The sequence below is a fragment of the Rhododendron vialii genome, chromosome 11a, assembly GCF_030253575.1.
Source record: "Rhododendron vialii isolate Sample 1 chromosome 11a, ASM3025357v1".
Lineage (NCBI taxonomy): Eukaryota > Viridiplantae > Streptophyta > Magnoliopsida > Ericales > Ericaceae > Rhododendron > Rhododendron vialii.
The window spans coordinates 34,300,828-34,317,673 of record NC_080567.1 but is presented as its reverse complement, the minus strand read 5'-3'; the positions used below and the strand labels follow the sequence as shown (position 1 = coordinate 34,317,673).

The following is a 16,846-nucleotide window of genomic DNA, read 5'->3' as shown; positions in this document are numbered from 1 at the left end:
GTGTACGTTCCGGCTAAAAGCCGGTGCAAAGGAAAATATTTTCTTCGAGAGTTTAATTTATACGGTTGCAGCTTGAAAGCATATAACATAGTTGATCTATATAGACCACATGAACTTAAGCTTCAGTTCATTGGAAAGGAAACTCTATCTTCGTTTTTTCCTAGGAAAAAGGTGGAGATAAGGGCACCTGCAGTAGTAATTTTCCCTTGGTGTGATCATAAGAACTCAAGACTTGAGAAGGACCAATCACTCATAGGTTTCTACCTCCCCACCAAGGGCTAGCAAATCATACTGGGCTTCGCAGGAGGAAAAGGTTTGAGTGGGCATAATTTGACTCGATCCACGACTCGAACCTTTAAATCTCTGTACCCCCAAATCACTTGAAAGTGAGCAATTTACCACTAGGCTACAACCCCTGGTCGTCAATGGAGAGGAAACTAGTGAAACAAATTTCAACTTAACTAGCTTGATGCAAAGAATTTTGTTACTCGCGAATGGAGATCATGGAGATCTATGTAGGATCGAATTGAGGGATCAGGTGCTAATGAACGTAAGCAAATCTCAAAAGCATATGAAATTAAACCTTAATTAATTAGAAGACTAGACGATCACATAATTACTTGCTAGTTTATTTCATCTTCTTATACTGTAACCAATGATACCATTAGTTTCATTTTGTTGGCACATTGAATCACTTATGCATAGACGCGACGACCAAAAGTATTATGCCTCTAGTAAGGGCGCTGCCCAACGTAGTTGCCTGGTGGATTGTAGTTACAAGTAATGAACCACAATTCACTATCGCACTGAACCCTAGCGCACCCGAACCGAACCGAATTCCTCCATACCATCTGAGTGTAGTGCCCACACACCTGTTCAGCAGCGCACGAATTCGAGTTATAGACGTAATTGGGCTTCTTTGAGGCCCACAGGCCCACCCCTGCAGCCCCAGTGAAGTCGCCGCTTCGAACGGCGGTGTTCTCGCCGTACTTTATGCCACCTCCAGAACGCAATCTCCCATTCGCTGCTTGGCGTAGTTTTGGGCAAATGCTGCGATGTTGTAGTCCCAAGTCATGGGGCCCACCCCCGCGGCAGACCGAACGGCCATGTTTTATTGATTGGGACCACTGTTTTGCAACGTGACGCAATGTTATTGATTTGGAGGAAACAAATGTTTACACCGGCGGTGTAAATAATTTATTCTCCTTAAGGTCAACTGTATACTGAATTAATCTCTCAACGCAAAATTGGAGAAAGATTATTCAAATTGAGGTCTAGTTGGATTATTCATAAATCGCTTCTGGGTTTGAACAATATAGACTGATGGCTAACTGGGGTTTCCGAAAGTACAGAAGTTAATTGATTTTGCTCTAGATATTTAGTCTAATTATGAATAGTAATACCTTAGACTTAGAGAGCATATATATATAATCAAATTACCATCAAATCTAGCTGGTGAAACTAAGTAAATTAAACTGATTGTCAAAGGTTTCAAAACAAGATTAGAACGTAGAAACCTTAATTTCCAATTTCCAAGTCTTGTGTGGAGAATATCGCATCCAGAAAGTCTACTGGTACAGACAAAAAAATTGTACCAGTGGGTATAAACTCCTCTTTGAGTCTCAAAAAAAAATGATCGGAGTCGCTTATTTTGTTTAAAGTACTTTGCTTATGGTCTTCACAAAAAATAAGCTTAATCCAGTATCGGTATGAGTATTTACGAAACATGGTTGGATGTTTCGTAAATACTCTTACCGGTATCGGATTAAGCTTATTTTTTGTAGGGACCATAAGCAAAATATTTTAAACAAAATGAGCGACTCCAATCATATTTTTGAGATCCAAAATGGACCCAAAAAAGGGTTTGTATCCACTTGTACAGATTTTTTGTTTTTACCAATAGCACCATTCGCATTGCATCTTACATTCTTACCCCATAAGACAGGTAAGCTCAGGAGACCGACCGAGAGGGTCGACATCAACAGAGTCGGGGTCTTCGTCAACGTTTCACAATTTTCTCTTTTTCTTCTTTTCTTTTTTTTTTTTGAACGGTGAAAAAGAAGATTTTATTAACCAATTACAAAAGTAGTTATTTCTTAAAATATTTGGGTAAAAGTAAAAAAAAATTTACTTTTCCTATTCCTCTCGTCGAGACGAATTACAAAATTTTGGCGCAAAACTAACAAATGCGAAAAAAATTCAAATAAAGATAAAACTCATAGATTTAAGTTAAGTTTAAATTAAGTTCAAAAGAACGGGGAATAATTAAGTTGGGGACTTACTCCCTCCGTCCCTATTTAATTGTCCACTACGGTTTTACGTGCATTTTCAACGGCTTATATCTCTCGACGTATATTGCTAAAAATATGCAATATGAATCTTGTTTGATAGATCTCAATTTTTTCTATAAGACAATGATTTCAAATATATAAAACATGATATACGTCAAGAGATATAAATCGTTGAAAATGCACGCAAAACTGTAGTAGACAATTAAATAGGAACGGAGGGAGTATCATTTTATGCTATTTCTTTTATAACTCCGGCCAATTTGCAGGAGGAGGAGACCTTGTAGTGCGCACTAGTGCAAAATGCGGCTCTTGTGGATCTTGATGGAATCTTCCGAGATCTCATCATTATAATTAATCGGCACCGTTCATTTTGCACTCAAAATTAGTGTATTTAAAACATCACATGGATCAAATATTGAAAGCGTGATGATCTCACAATAACTGTGTAGAAAAATTGTGAACTTTGGTATGGAGGTAGGTTTTGTTTTTGAATAGAGATAGTAGAAAAGTAATTGTACTCTTTGAGGCTTATCAAATGCATGTCTCCTCCTATTGTATTGATTTCATCTTTGATCTTTAATTTATGATTCGTGAAATTCTTTGCCGTTCAAAAAAAGAAAAAAAGAAAATTCCAACTAGCTTCATGCAAACAAAATTGGCGCGAATAACTTTAGAAGAAGTTGACAACCACATAGTAACTTGTTATAGTTTATTTCATCTCCATATAGAGTAACCAATGGTACCATTGATTTTATTTTTCCAGTACATTTTTAGTCACTTATTCATACATGCGACGAAAAGTATTATGCCTCTAGTAAGGACTTTCCCCAACGTAGTTGCCTGGTGGATCGTAGTTACAAGTAATGAACCACGACCCGCTGTTGCACCGAACCCTAGCGCACCCAAGACGAACCGATTTCCTCCAAACCACCTGAGTGTAGTGCCCGCACACCCGGCCAGCAGCGCACGTGTTTGAGTTATGGTTGTAATCGGCCTTCTCACTAACCCACAGGCCCACCGCCGCGGCCCCGGTGAAGTCACCACTTCCAACGGCGATGTTCTCGCCGTACTTTCCTCCGCCTCCAGAATGCTTGAGGGCGCAGTCGCCGGCACGTTGGCTGGCGTATTGCTGGGCAAATGCTGCCACGTTGGCGTCCCAGGTCATGGGGCCCACCCCGACGGCTGATCGAGCGGAGTTGTGGCCGTTGAGGTAGTCTTGCTGGGAGTTTTGACCATGGGAGGAATGGAGCATTGCTAAGAGCGTGAGAGAAACAAGAGCCAAGGAGGTGATATCACTTGATGATCCCATTTTTAAGTTTTGTGAATGAAGAATGTGGGAGATGGTCATGGGGTACTTATAGGGAAATATTGTGGAAAATTCTATGGTCCGTAGGTAGAATTTTAAGTGCCGTCACTTTTAGGTAAGTTTTTTTTTTTTTTTTGATCCGACTTTTAGGTAAGTTAGAAAATGACTAAATAAGCATATCCCAATTTGATCCATTTGCATGTGTTTTTCCTTATCCTCAAGTTATGTTGCATATAATGGTGTCTAGGTCAGCATACACGTACTTGGATAAATCTGGAGATCAATCACATCGCCTACTTATGGAAATTCCAATTAAAGTCATAACAAAATTTTGTATATACTGGCCTTAAAGGAGTTAATAGCACCTAAGAAAATTCGAATATGAGACATTTGGAGGAAACAAACCCTACGTATGACCAGTACTAGGAAAATAAAATTAATGGTCACTTAGCAATATACTGGATATATACTATCTACCACTTGTGGAGAGAAAGAAATTCTGGGGTCGACTTTACAAACTTGGGCTCTATTCGGATGCAGTAGCTAATTAAGAAAATTTTCGAGGCTATTCGTGCTTGTTTGTGTTCGTGGAAGGCTGTCAAGGCCTCTTCTGAAGCTGTTAGTATTAAGGAATGAGATTAAATTCTTTACATCGTTAGTATAAATATTTATTTTTTTTAAATCAATTATATTGCGCCACGTCACTATGCTTTATTGATTGGGACCACTGTTTTGCAACGTGGCGCAAAATAGTGGTGTTTTATTCTCGGATACGTGATGTTTTTGATCTTTGATTTTTCTTGTAATTCTCAGCCAGTCAGCCTCTAGCTTGAATTTGTTTGTATTCGTTGGGATTTTTCAAGGCTATCCCTTGGTCTTTTTTGGGTGGTTAACTTTCCAAAAAAAACCAAATTTTTTTTTGGATATAATTTAATTATTACTGACGCTACACAGCCACGTAGGTGTTTGCAAATCCAAGTCCATTTCATGTATCGATCTTCTTTTCCATGTTTTTTTTTTTTTTTTTACATTCAATAGTACAATTATTTTGGGACAAAAGTCATGACCCATCAACGGTCATGAATCGCCTTCCAAAAACTTGAAACATCTATTGGAACTTTCCTCCATAATTTCGCTTCATTACTTTCTTCCTCAAATCTCGTGGCCATGATCTATGGGAGCGGGGACCGCTGTAAGCAAACACAATAGCCTGTAGCTGTGCCCAATTTCACAGTCCGTCTTGGCAATTAATAATTCGGATTTAAAAAAAATATTAGAAGAGTTCTTTTAAAATTCGAACATTCCAAAACACTTATGGACGGTAAATTTGCGCGCTGCTTTGTTTTACTCATAGTAGCCCCCCATGATCTCACAAGACTACAGCGAGTCCTTAAAGACTGAAAATATTATTAAGTGCCCTCGAGATAGAGATAGACACTGGTAGTGATGAGAGGAGAAAGAAAGGAAAGAGAGGGTGTGTATCAAAAAATAAAAAGATTGCTAGTCTTGCTCAGCCAAAAACAAAAGAGAATAACTTAATCACAGCTAACCCTTGAACAACTATATAACGCCCTGCCAATCATGTTGCAGCACATAGGGGGCATAGGAAAGAAACTTTTTTTTTTTCAATGGAAGAAGCAAATTCATTAATCAAGCTATATGACATTTTCAGATGAACTCCGAATACTGAACAGGACATATGGTAAATACATATTTCCACCCAAATACAGAGATATAGAGACACAATATATGAAAAGACTAAGAGATGAAACTAGTGTCTAGCGTCTATACAAGAGCCAAATGTTCACTTATTCACACCGTTAACATGGCCGTCTAACGTGGAGCTAGTACCCAGATACTACCGTCTCAAGATTGCGGAGCTCCGTATGAAAGATAACATTAAACTTGTGAAAAATCAATCACCCGATCTGAAAAAATGAGAGCGGAACAAAACCCCACGAGAAGACCCACCGGGATAAAAACCGGACCCAACATCCGGACAGAAACCAAAGCAATAATGCTTGGCATTAAGTACGAGTCAAACAAATGAAATCTTTCTAAAGAAATTCTAGGGTCTATTGTTAATAGCACCTAAGAAAATTTAAATATGAGACCTTTCGGAAGAAACAAACCCTACGTATGACCAGTACTAGTAACATAAAATTAATGGTCACTTAGCAATATATTGGATACATACTATCTACCACTTGTGGAGTGAAAGAAATTCTAGGGTCTTAATTTACAAACTTGGGCACTAATTCGGTGCAGTAGCTAATTAAGAAAATTTTCGAGGATATTCGTGCTTAATTATTTGTGTTCGTGCGGAAGGCTTTTCTTTACTTTTATTCGGGATACATACGTGATGTTTTTGCTCTTTGATTTTTCTTGTAATTCTCAGCCTCCAGCTTGAATTTGTTTGTATGCGTTGGGATTTTTCAAGGCTATCCCCTGGTCTTTTTTTGGTGGTTCAATTTCCAAAAAAAATAAATTTTTTTTTTTGGCAAATCAAAGTCCAAGTCCATTTCATGTATCGATCTTCAAAAGTCATGACCCATCAACGGTCATGAATCGCCCTCCAAAAACCTGAAACATCTATTGGAACTTTCCTCGATAATTTCGCTTCATTTCTTTCTTCCTCAAATCTCGTGGCCATGATATCTGGAAGCGAGGGCTGCTATAAGCAAACACAACAGCGTGCAGCTAGCAGCTATGCCCCATCTCACTGTCTGTCTTGGCAATTAGTGGTTCGAATTTTAAAAAAATATTAGAAGAGTTCTTTTAAAATTCAGACCGTCCAAAACACATATGGATGGTGAGATTGCGCGCTGTTTTGTTTTGCTCATAGCAGCCCCCCATGATCTCACAAGACTATAGTTAGTCCTTAAAGGCGGAAAAAATTATTAAATGCTCTCGAGATATTGTCCCACCATTTATTTTCACGACAAATGTGTATTATCCGCCACAAAGTGCATGGCCTACGTGCAAATGTGTAATGTTGTACTGAAAGAGGAGTCAGAGAAACGCCACGGCCCATGGGGCACAAAATAAATACTCTTCTTAAAATAGGCTTGCCGTCTTGCCCGTGAAATTATTGACGGGTGAAACGAGTCTTTCATCGTGGTCATCATCACTTTCTACATCGCTGCCTGCCGTCGTTGTCATTGTCAACCATATAGTGAGACAAGTCTTTCATGGAAAACTAAAGTAAGACTTGAAGCATGCACACCTAACTAACCTGAAGATAAACCTTCCAATAGATTACCGATGGAGCAGTGTGAAGAATTTCGGATCCATCATTGACGTTCTTTTCTCCCGATAACTCGGAGTGCCCGGACCACTTTACGCAAACACACCTCAATTAAAGTCAGGATAAAATCTTGTATGAATTGATCCAGCAAAGAATGACAACACCTAATAGATTTTGAACCCGTATGACACCATTTTAAATGAAATGTACATTCCGGCTAAAAGCCGGTGCAAAGGGAAATATTTTCTTCGAGAGTTTAATTTATACGGTTGCAGCTTGAAAGCATATAACATAGTTGATCTATAAATTACCATAGAAAATCCAATTCCTTTGTGAGGCCCAGTGCTCGATGTCTGTCACTACTGCTGCTATTTCCCACGGGCTTTGCTCTCGACAATCCCACGAGAAGTAGGTTTGGGGTTCAGGATTCTGGATAGCCTCTGACCCCCAGTTGAATTAACACCCTACTAACCGGGCTCCACTGATGTATACTGTATGTCTAAAAAAGATATCTCTCCTTATTATCCCAAAAACCTCTCTCAAAACATTTACCAAATAACTCCGAAGTAGGCTTGTTAATGAGCTGGATTTGACAAATCCGGATCAGATTCGAAAATCCGAATCCAATCCGAAAACTTTTTTACTTCAAAAATTTTAGCAAAAAAAAAAAATTTTTTCAAAAAAATACAAAAAATTATTTTCCAAAAAAAATTAAAAAATTAAAAATAAAAATACAACTTCTTAAACATTTTTTTTTTCAAAATAAAAAATTTACTATTTTCTTAAAAAAAATTTAATAATAAAGTTCGGATCGGATTGATAACGGATTTAATCCGATCCGATCTGAATTTGGATTACCGAATTCGGATTATCGGATTTACGTTATTGAATTCAGATCAAATTTTTCGGATTAGATCCGGATCGAATTCGGTCCATTGACAGATCTACTCCGAAGTGTCATAGTGGAGGGACATCCACTTTTCTATCATCAAGCAAGACATCTCTATTTTCAGGTGGGACCATGGAAAGAATTACTATATAAGAAAGCTTTGTCATATGGGATTGTTTCATCGGACCAAAATTCTCTTGGTTATTGCATTTTTTGTGGTTGAAAATTGAAATGGCTCTCAAACGTACAGCTTTTCTGTGTATCACGATCTTCAACATCGGATCAAAAAAGAAAAAAATATGATCTTAAACATTTCTATAATTTGATAATAATAATAATAATAATAATAATAATAATAATAATAATAATAATAACAACTTAAAAAACATCAACAAATATGTGTCATACTAAAACTGAGGAAAGTGAAGATTAAAGGTTACAGAAGAAGCTAGGCTAGAGACCTCCCAAACGTCCAAGTCTTGTGTTGTCATGTACATAGTGGGGGGGTCTTCGTCAACTATTTACATTAATTTTTCCAGGCATCAGTCAATTGATTTGGCCTAATAGCCAAACTTTCTAAAACAATATTCTTGCATAGAAACAGGTTTAATCCGCGGGGACCCGATCAATCTCAAGTGGAGTAACTTAATTAATTGAATCGATCAATCAGCTTTGTCTCTTGGGTTCTCGAAACTTTTCTTCCTTTATGTGTGCACGGTTTTCACTAAATTTCTCTCCAGTTATTATGTATCCTCGTCTTTCTCTCTATCTCTATTCACTCACTACCTCAAAAACCTGAAGTTATTTTACATATTATGTTGTCTAAGTCAGCATACTTGCACCTTGATTAGTTCGGGGATCAATCACATCGCCTACTTGTGGGGGTTCCAATTAAAGCCATAACAAAATTTTGTATAAATTGGCCTTAAAGAAGTTAATAGCACCTAAGAAAATTCGATTATAAGACCTTCGGAGGAAACAAACCCTACGTATGACCAGTACTTGTAAAATAAAATTAATGGTCACTTAGCAATATAGTATTGGATATATACCACTTGTGGAGAGAGAGAAATTCTAGGGTCTCTACAAACTCGGGCTAGCTCTAATTCGTAGCTGATTAAGAAAATTTTCGAGGATATTCGTGCTTATTTGTGTTCGTGGAAGTCTGTCAAGGCCTCTTCTGAAGCTCTTAGTATTAGCTGATTTTTCTTGTAATTCTCAGCCCCTAGCTTGAATTTGTATGTATGCGTTGGGATTTTTCAAGGCTATCCCCTTGGTCTTTTTTGGGTGGTTAAATTTCCAAAAAAAAAAACAAATTTTTTTTGGCAAATCCAAGTCCAAGTCCAATTCCATTTCATGTATCGATCTTCAAAAGTCATGACCCATCAACGGTCATGAATCGCCCTCCAAAAACTTGAAACATCTATTTGAACTTTCCTCGATAATTTCGCTTCATTACTTTCTTCCTCAAATCTCGTGGCCATGATCTTAGGGAGTAGGGGTTGCTGTAAGCAAACACAACAGCATGCAGCTGTGCCCTATCTCATTGTCTGTCTTGACAATTAGTGATTCAGATTTTAAAAGAATATTGAAAGAGTTCTTTTAAAGTTCGGACTGTCCAAAATATTTATGAACAGTGAAATTGTGCACTGTTTTGTTTTGCTTATAGCAGCCCCCATGATCTCACAAGACTATAGTGAGTCCTTAAAGACGGAAAAAATTATTAAGTGCTCTAGAGATATTGTCCCATCGTTTATTTTCATGACAAATATGTGTATTATTCATCACAAAGTGCATGGCCTACGTACAAATGTATAATGTTATAGTGAAAGAGGAGTCGGAGCAACGCACCACGGCCCACGGAACACGAAATAAATACTCCTCTTAAAATAGGCTTGCCCGTGAAATTATTCACGGATGAAACGAGTTTTTCATCGTGGCCATCATCACTTTCTACATCGCTGCCTGCCGTCGTTGTCGTTGTCATTGTCAACCATATAGTGAGACAAGTCTTCCATGGAAAACTAAAGAACAGAAAGAATATCAGTACAGATGAATATGTACAGCAGCCGCATACAGCAGGGTTTTGTGCCCGTCTCGAGTTCAACAAAGATGATTGGAGTTGTTCATTTTGTTCAAAATGTTTAGTTTAGAGTCCCTATAAAAAATTAGCTCAACTGGATATCGGTAAAGACGCTTACAAAACATTCAACTTTTCTTTAGAATTCAGGCCTAAATTTTGAAGCAAAATTAGATGTTTCATAAGTGCTCTTATCGACATATGTTTGAGCTGATTTTTTGTAGGGATCATAAACTAAATATTTTGAACAAAATGAACGGCTCCGATCATCTTTGTTGAACTTGAGACAGACGCAAAACCCTGCTGTGCGCGGCTGCTGTGCATGTTTGTCTGTACGTGTAGCAGCTCTCGCTAAAGAAAGACTTGAAGCATGCACACCTAACTAACCTGAAGGTAAACGTTCTAATAGATTACCGATCGAGCCTGATTTCATTTACCATTGGTTGAACATTATTTTCATTTTTATTGGTTCTTTGTAACTTTATAGGTTCCACTAGGTCTAACCATAATGTACTAATGGCGTAGTCAGGAATATGTATTAGTGGGGGCACTATGTCACAAGAACTTCGATGATAGCCAAGCTCCGACAATAACCCACACACTCATGAGTTAATATTTGTTAGCGAAGCGAAGGTGGCTTGCGTCTTGCGATGTGAGGAATGAAGGGGGAGCTTTAGGCTTGTGTAGTGTTATTTTGTGTATAAATTACTCAAATTTGCGTAGTGCACCTTGGTTTTTTACTTCGATAGTAAAAAACATCCATTGCAGGGCTTGATTTTTAAATAATTTTAGGGAAAAAAAAATAGTTAGTCCACCTTGGTATTTCCCTTGCTGCTTTTGTTCTGATCATTGAACGGGCAATGTATGGTGCTTATTTCTCGGAAAATCCAATCTAGATGCCGTTTGTGCTCGGATGATTGAACTTCAACTATATTTTTATAATAGAACGATCGAGCTTTTGTATATCTTTTTCAGTCTTCCTCATAAATCAATCAGAAGGGCCATGGTGTACAGATTTCATTTATAAGTTAGAAAACTATTTAAAAAAAATTATTTTTTATGTTACAATTTCTAGATTTTTGTAAGTTAAAAAGGTGATATGGCAAGTTTTAATTATTTAATTTTAATTGTACTATTGTGGACTTTTACATTGCTAACTTCAGCAATCCCTTAAATGGATAATCGAAAGATGATGTGACAACTTTTGATTATTCCACTCTGGATACTTTTACAAGGTAGAAGGAACCAATAAAAGTGACGGTAATATTTACCCTCATTTGGTACTGAGCGTGAACCAAAACCGGACTCTAGATTAGATGGCAAACCGAGGAAAGTGACGATCAAAGGTTACAGAAGAAGGCTAGCTAGAAACCTCCCAAATGTCCAAGTCTTGTGTTGTCATGTACATAGTGGGGGTCTTTGTCAACTTTTTACATTAATTTTTCCAGTCATCAGTCATTGGATTTGGCCTATTAGCCTAACTTTCTGAAACAATAATATTCTTGCATAGAAACAGGTTTAATCCGCGGGGAGTGGAGTAACTTAATTGGATCAATCAGCTTAATTTGCCCCTTGGGTTCTCGAAACTTTTCTTCCTTGTGTGCACGGTTTTCACTAAAAAATTTCTTCAGTTACTACCCTCGCGCGTCTTTCTCTCTATCTTTCTTCACTCACTTCCTCAAAAACCTTTCCCAAAACCTCTACCAAACAACGTCACTTTTAGCGTTTTTTCTACCCTTGTTTCGGAAACTAAAGCTTGTTTGTTGCCTTTATCGGATGGCCGGTGAAGAGTTATTCAATTAAGAGTGCTTTTCTTTTCATTTTAAGCAGTACATAGTCAATGTACTTGGATCTCAAAACGAATTAAGCTTGAGAACCCTTGGTATTCAGAGTTCCACAAAATTAAGCTTCGATTCACTGGAGAGGAATTGAAACTAGTCATGAAACAAGTTCAAACAAATTAATTTTATGGAAAGAATCTTGTGGTGAATGGATAGGTATATAGGAATTGACTAGATGCTTAATTATAAATGTACGTAAGCCAACTCAATATCATACTATGTAAACATCACACATGGTACATGAAGTTGAATCTTAGAAAATTAAAGAGGACAGCCACGATGTAAACGCTTAATTGTTACTAATTTATTTCATCTCCGTTTATACTGCAACCAACAGTACTACCATTAATTTTATTTCGGAGACATTTTAATCACTCACGCATGGACCTGATAAAACATACTAGTATTCCTCTAGTAAGGGCGCTCCCCAATAAAGTTGCCTTGTGGATCGTAGTTACAAGTAATGAACCACGATCCACTGTTGCACTGAACCCTAGCGCACCCAAGCCGAACCGAATTCTTCCAAACCACTTGAGTGTAGTGCCCACACTCCCCACCAATGCACGAATTCGAGTTATAGTCATAATTGGCGCTCTCCCCGACCCACAAGTCCACGGCCTTGGCCCCAGTCATGAAGTCCCCGCTTCCGATGGCGATGTTCTCGCCGTACTTTCCTCCGCCTCCAGAATGTTGGAGAGCGCAATCGCCAATACGTTGGTTGGCGTAGTCTTGGGCAAATGCCGCCACGTTGTCATCCCATGTCATGGGGCCCACCCCAACGGCCGATCGAGCGGAGTTGTGGCCGTCGAGGTAGTCTTGTGGGGAGTTCTGGCCATGGGAGGAATGGAGCATTGCTAAGAGCGTGAGACAAACAAGAGCCAAGGAGGTGATATCACTTGACCCCATTTTATGTTAATTTTGTGAATGAAGAATGTAGGAGATGGTCAAGGGGTACTTATAGGGAAATATTGTGGAAAATCCTATGGTACGTTAGGTAGAATTTTCAAGGGATTAGAACACGTCATGCATGCGATTTTAAGTGCCGTCACCTTTGGGTAAGTTAGAAAACGACTATGACCATTTATTTTATAAACTAGAATTTAGATTCTGATATATCTATGTTCGATGTCCAATCAATTTGATTTTTTGCTCGAATAGTTTACTTTGCGGGCTTTACATGCAAGATGAACGATTCGGATCACCATTAAGCACACGGTAGGGCCCACAATGACAGTGGTGGAAAACCCACTGTTTTGAACGCCGGTGAATGTAATTTAATCTCATCAAATTTCATCCACATGTAAGTGTTTCTCCTTCAAACGAGATAGAAGGTGTTGGAAAATATTTTAGAAATGGTAATTTGTTTTAGGTGCGAATGTAAGAGTTGTGTCTTTTGAGTGACACTTGTTCATTGTGGACGGACGCGTCTTAAATAAACAAAGGTGTTCCTTCTCCTGGCAACCATTCGTAGAGTCATTAGTTCGTCTATAAATATCATGCCCCTCATTTATTTGTGTGGTTAATTTTTCCTAATACGCACTTCATTGAGTCATAGTCGATCCTTTGAGAGAGTGCAAACACACAAGTTTGGCTCGCCAGGCCCTCTAATTGTAGTGCGAAATTTGTCTTATGTACAGAGTGTCACACTCGTTTTGATCACTATTTTATTTCCATCGAGTTTCAGGCTTGGAGTTCTGATTTTATTTGATACTCGTACAAGAGACTATTTTTCTAACAATATTCAGACGGATTTCATGATTACTTTTTCTGATTGTGTGATTTATGGTTTATATTTTTGTGTTGAAGAACGAACCGAAAATTGCATGTATACTTTTGAGAAATGCCGATCATACATAAATTGCCAGATAACCCAAATTCTTCTTTTTTGAAAGGCAATTTTTCAAAAATAATCTTTGAAATTGTGACAAGGACTAACGGGAGCGAAAATTTAACGGCATCATATACTTAAACAAAGTTAAGAACAATTTTGTGCCAATCTAAGACCCAAGACAGACCAACATCAGCAAGAAGCCAATCAAGGCCAGATAACCCAAATTCGGCACTTAAAACTGTAGGAATTAAGTAATAAGTGATTAGGTTCGATAACTATATTTTACGTTACTTAAAAGACTAAAAAATTGAGAAAAATAAATGCTTCTTAAAATGTAAGCTAAAAAATTGAGAAAAATATAATAATTTTGACCTACTTAATTCTGACTGAATTCATTAGTGCTTGTATTCAACCCATCCCTCGTTCACCACTACTCGCCACACCACTGCCACTATCATTGTTGTCACCACCACCTCCGCCACAACCACCACCACTCTAGCCATCACGACCACCACCACCGCTATGCCACTAGCTATCACCTCCGCTACCACCACCATCACTCTATCGCTGTCGCCACTACCATTACTGCGCGCACCACTATCACAAACATTCTGCCGCCGCCGTCGCCCCCACTACCACGACCACCACTCTACCACCAAAATTTTTAGCATTCAACTTTCAATTAATACCCGTTCAAAAAAAAAAATTTCAATTATTACTTCATTTTTCAGTTTTATCAAACATACCTTAGTATTAGACTTATGTTTACGGCACCGATCGATTACCTAGTCATCATAATCCCCTATCAAGTTTGAATTTTTTCTTCCCCGATCGAGTTCGACCATAGGTGAGATATGGGGCTTTAGCAACTTGGTCACGTCTATGACAAATGCATTGACAAGAGTTTCATGAGTAACCATACTTTGATTTTCCAAAGTGCATTTCATTCCATTTCATGTATCTTTTTCTCCATGTTTATTTTTTAATTATATATCAAAGTTGATGAAGTACTCATGACCCATCGACGGACATGATTCACCGTCAGTCAAGAAATCTTCTGTACACAAAAGTCAAAAAAATAACATTCAATTAGAACTTTCCCCCGATAATTTTGCTTCATTACTTTCTTCCTCAAATCACGCGGCCATGTTCTCAGGAGACTATAGCGAGTCCTTAAATATGGAAAATTATTTAGTGCCCTCGATCGTTGTCATGGTCAACCTAGTAACAAGTCCTCCATGGAAAACTACATAAAGACTTGAAGCACACATAACTGACCTTATAAGGGTTGGTTGGGCTTCTGGTTTATCATCTTAGCAAATTTATGATGTAGAAATTGACTGGGATTACTTTTAGCTAGGGCTTTAAATCAACTGAGCCATTTGCGAACTGTTCGAGGCTCGGTTCGGCAAGAACTTGTTCGAGTTCGATTCATCTGCTAAACGAAGTGAACCTGAACCTCAATTCTAGGCTCGTTCTGTAAATGAGCCGAACTTGAGCCTAACGGTATTCGGCTCGGTTAGCTAGGCTCGCGAACCTATACTTAAATTTAATTAATAATTCAATAGGGGTCTATTTGTAAATATAAAAAATTTTAAGGTTCTATATATAATTCAATACTTATTTTTCTTCAAAATTCTATACGATCAACGAGAGAGTTTGGGTTCGCTTGAGTTTAATGAGCCGAGCTGAACCAAACCCGAGTCTTGAGGAGCTCAATTCGAGCTTAGATTCGGCTCGGCTCGATTCATTTGTGTTTAACGAGTCAAACTCGAGCCAAGATGTTTAGGTTCAAATCGAACTCGAGCAAGACACTACCTTAACGAACCCAACCGAGCCGAACCCAAGCCTTGAAAAATTTTAACGAGCCGAACTCGAGCCAAGTTGTTCAGGCTCGAATCGAACTCAAGCCAGATTAGTACCTTAACGAACCCGAGCCGAACCCAAGTGCGGCTCAATTCGGTTCGTTTACAGCCCTCCTTTTAGCTGGTGAATTGATTAATTCACTTTCGGGTGCGAACAATCAGGTCGGTTTAATTAGCTAAAATTGATTTCCAGAATTGCTCAAGAAATTAGAGTCAGAGAACCATAGGTTTAGACCGAGAAACTCCAACACGCATGCATGAATAAACCCAAGAACCCCAAATTTCTGATAAAATGCATTGCAAGAATGTATCAAGCCCAAAAAAAAAATGTATCAAGCATGTGTGATTTTAATCAAATCATCTAAACCTTAAGCACATGTGATTATTTAGTAATCAAAGTGAGTACTAATAATATTCCTAGAGAGCAGAATTTTCAGATCAACTTTTCCTCATACTCGACGATCAGTAGACTGATTATGTTTTTGCCTAGACCGTCACACCTCTGGCTATGGTCAATTACGTGACGGTCAGGATTTAAGATAGAAGAAGAACAGAGAAAAAAGGACTGAAAGATAGTACGCGTTAATCAAAACATGGGTAGTCAAATTACAAATCTTCTATTAGATGGAATAATCAAAACATCGAATTTTGGACTGTCAAAAGACCAGTCGCCTGAATAATGCTTAATCTGGATGGTATTTAACACATTATTTGGGTGATGTGTTAAGTAAACCCACTGTCCACTAGCGGGGGATCCACTAAAAGCCGTTGCAAATGCATCGTAGGGACTGGCCTCAAAGGAGATGATACCACTAAGTCCGAGACCTTGACCACCCGCCAACCCCTTGAGGTTAAAAGGTAGTCAAACTTGATGCCAAACTTTTGCAAAAGTCAGTTTTTGTGCCAAATTTGATGACAAGTTTAGCTTTGCAACCTTGCCACCCCAAACAGAACTGATTTCTCCTCTCTCCTCTCATGTCCTTCAAAAGGGAAAAAAAGTCACAATTGTGCCACAGTAGCACCACATCGGTACAATAGCTTTGCTATATTTTCCCCCCCTTTTTTACTTAGAACTGTAGCATGCCAAAATCGACTTTGGCAAAGTGATTTTGACGCGGTGAACTTGTTCCAAGGACAAGAATGGTCGACGACTCAGCAGATATATCATGCCACCACTAGTAGCCTACCAAATTAATACCCTTAGAACAGAAACGATTGCAGTCTTCTTTGGTTTGATCGTAAACTGCGGAAACCTGAAACAATGAAAAATGATTGCAGAATCCAGATCAAAGGACTTCGTCTCAGTCTATACAGAAAGGCATGAAGCAAAACTGGTTAATGAAATCCTATTGAACACCGTTACGATGCTTTGTCAATTACCTAGTCATAGTCTCTAACCTGATAGAAACACGAGAGCTAAAGTTTTTAATCGACTTGTTCCACCTTTTTATTTCATTTTCCTCCTCCATCCCAATCCATCCACAACATATAGGAGA

General features: G+C 38.3%; 2 protein-coding genes across 2 annotated transcripts; both read right to left on the bottom strand.

Annotated features, from left to right (window-relative positions):
• Positions 1-2,983: 2,983 nt before the first annotated feature.
• LOC131308646 (pathogenesis-related leaf protein 4-like) lies at positions 2,984-3,658 on the bottom strand. Its single transcript, XM_058335600.1, has one exon. The coding sequence runs from the start codon at positions 3,637-3,639 to the stop codon at positions 3,103-3,105; it is 537 nt and encodes a 178-aa protein (XP_058191583.1). The 5' UTR covers positions 3,640-3,658; the 3' UTR covers positions 2,984-3,102.
• Positions 3,659-11,796: 8,138 nt separating this feature from the next.
• LOC131308645 (pathogenesis-related protein PR-1 type-like) lies at positions 11,797-12,575 on the bottom strand. The gene has a single exon (XM_058335599.1). It carries the CDS (start codon positions 12,558-12,560, stop codon positions 12,066-12,068), a length of 495 nt encoding a protein of 164 aa, XP_058191582.1. The 5' UTR covers positions 12,561-12,575; the 3' UTR covers positions 11,797-12,065.
• Between the last annotated feature and the right edge of the window lie 4,271 nt (positions 12,576-16,846).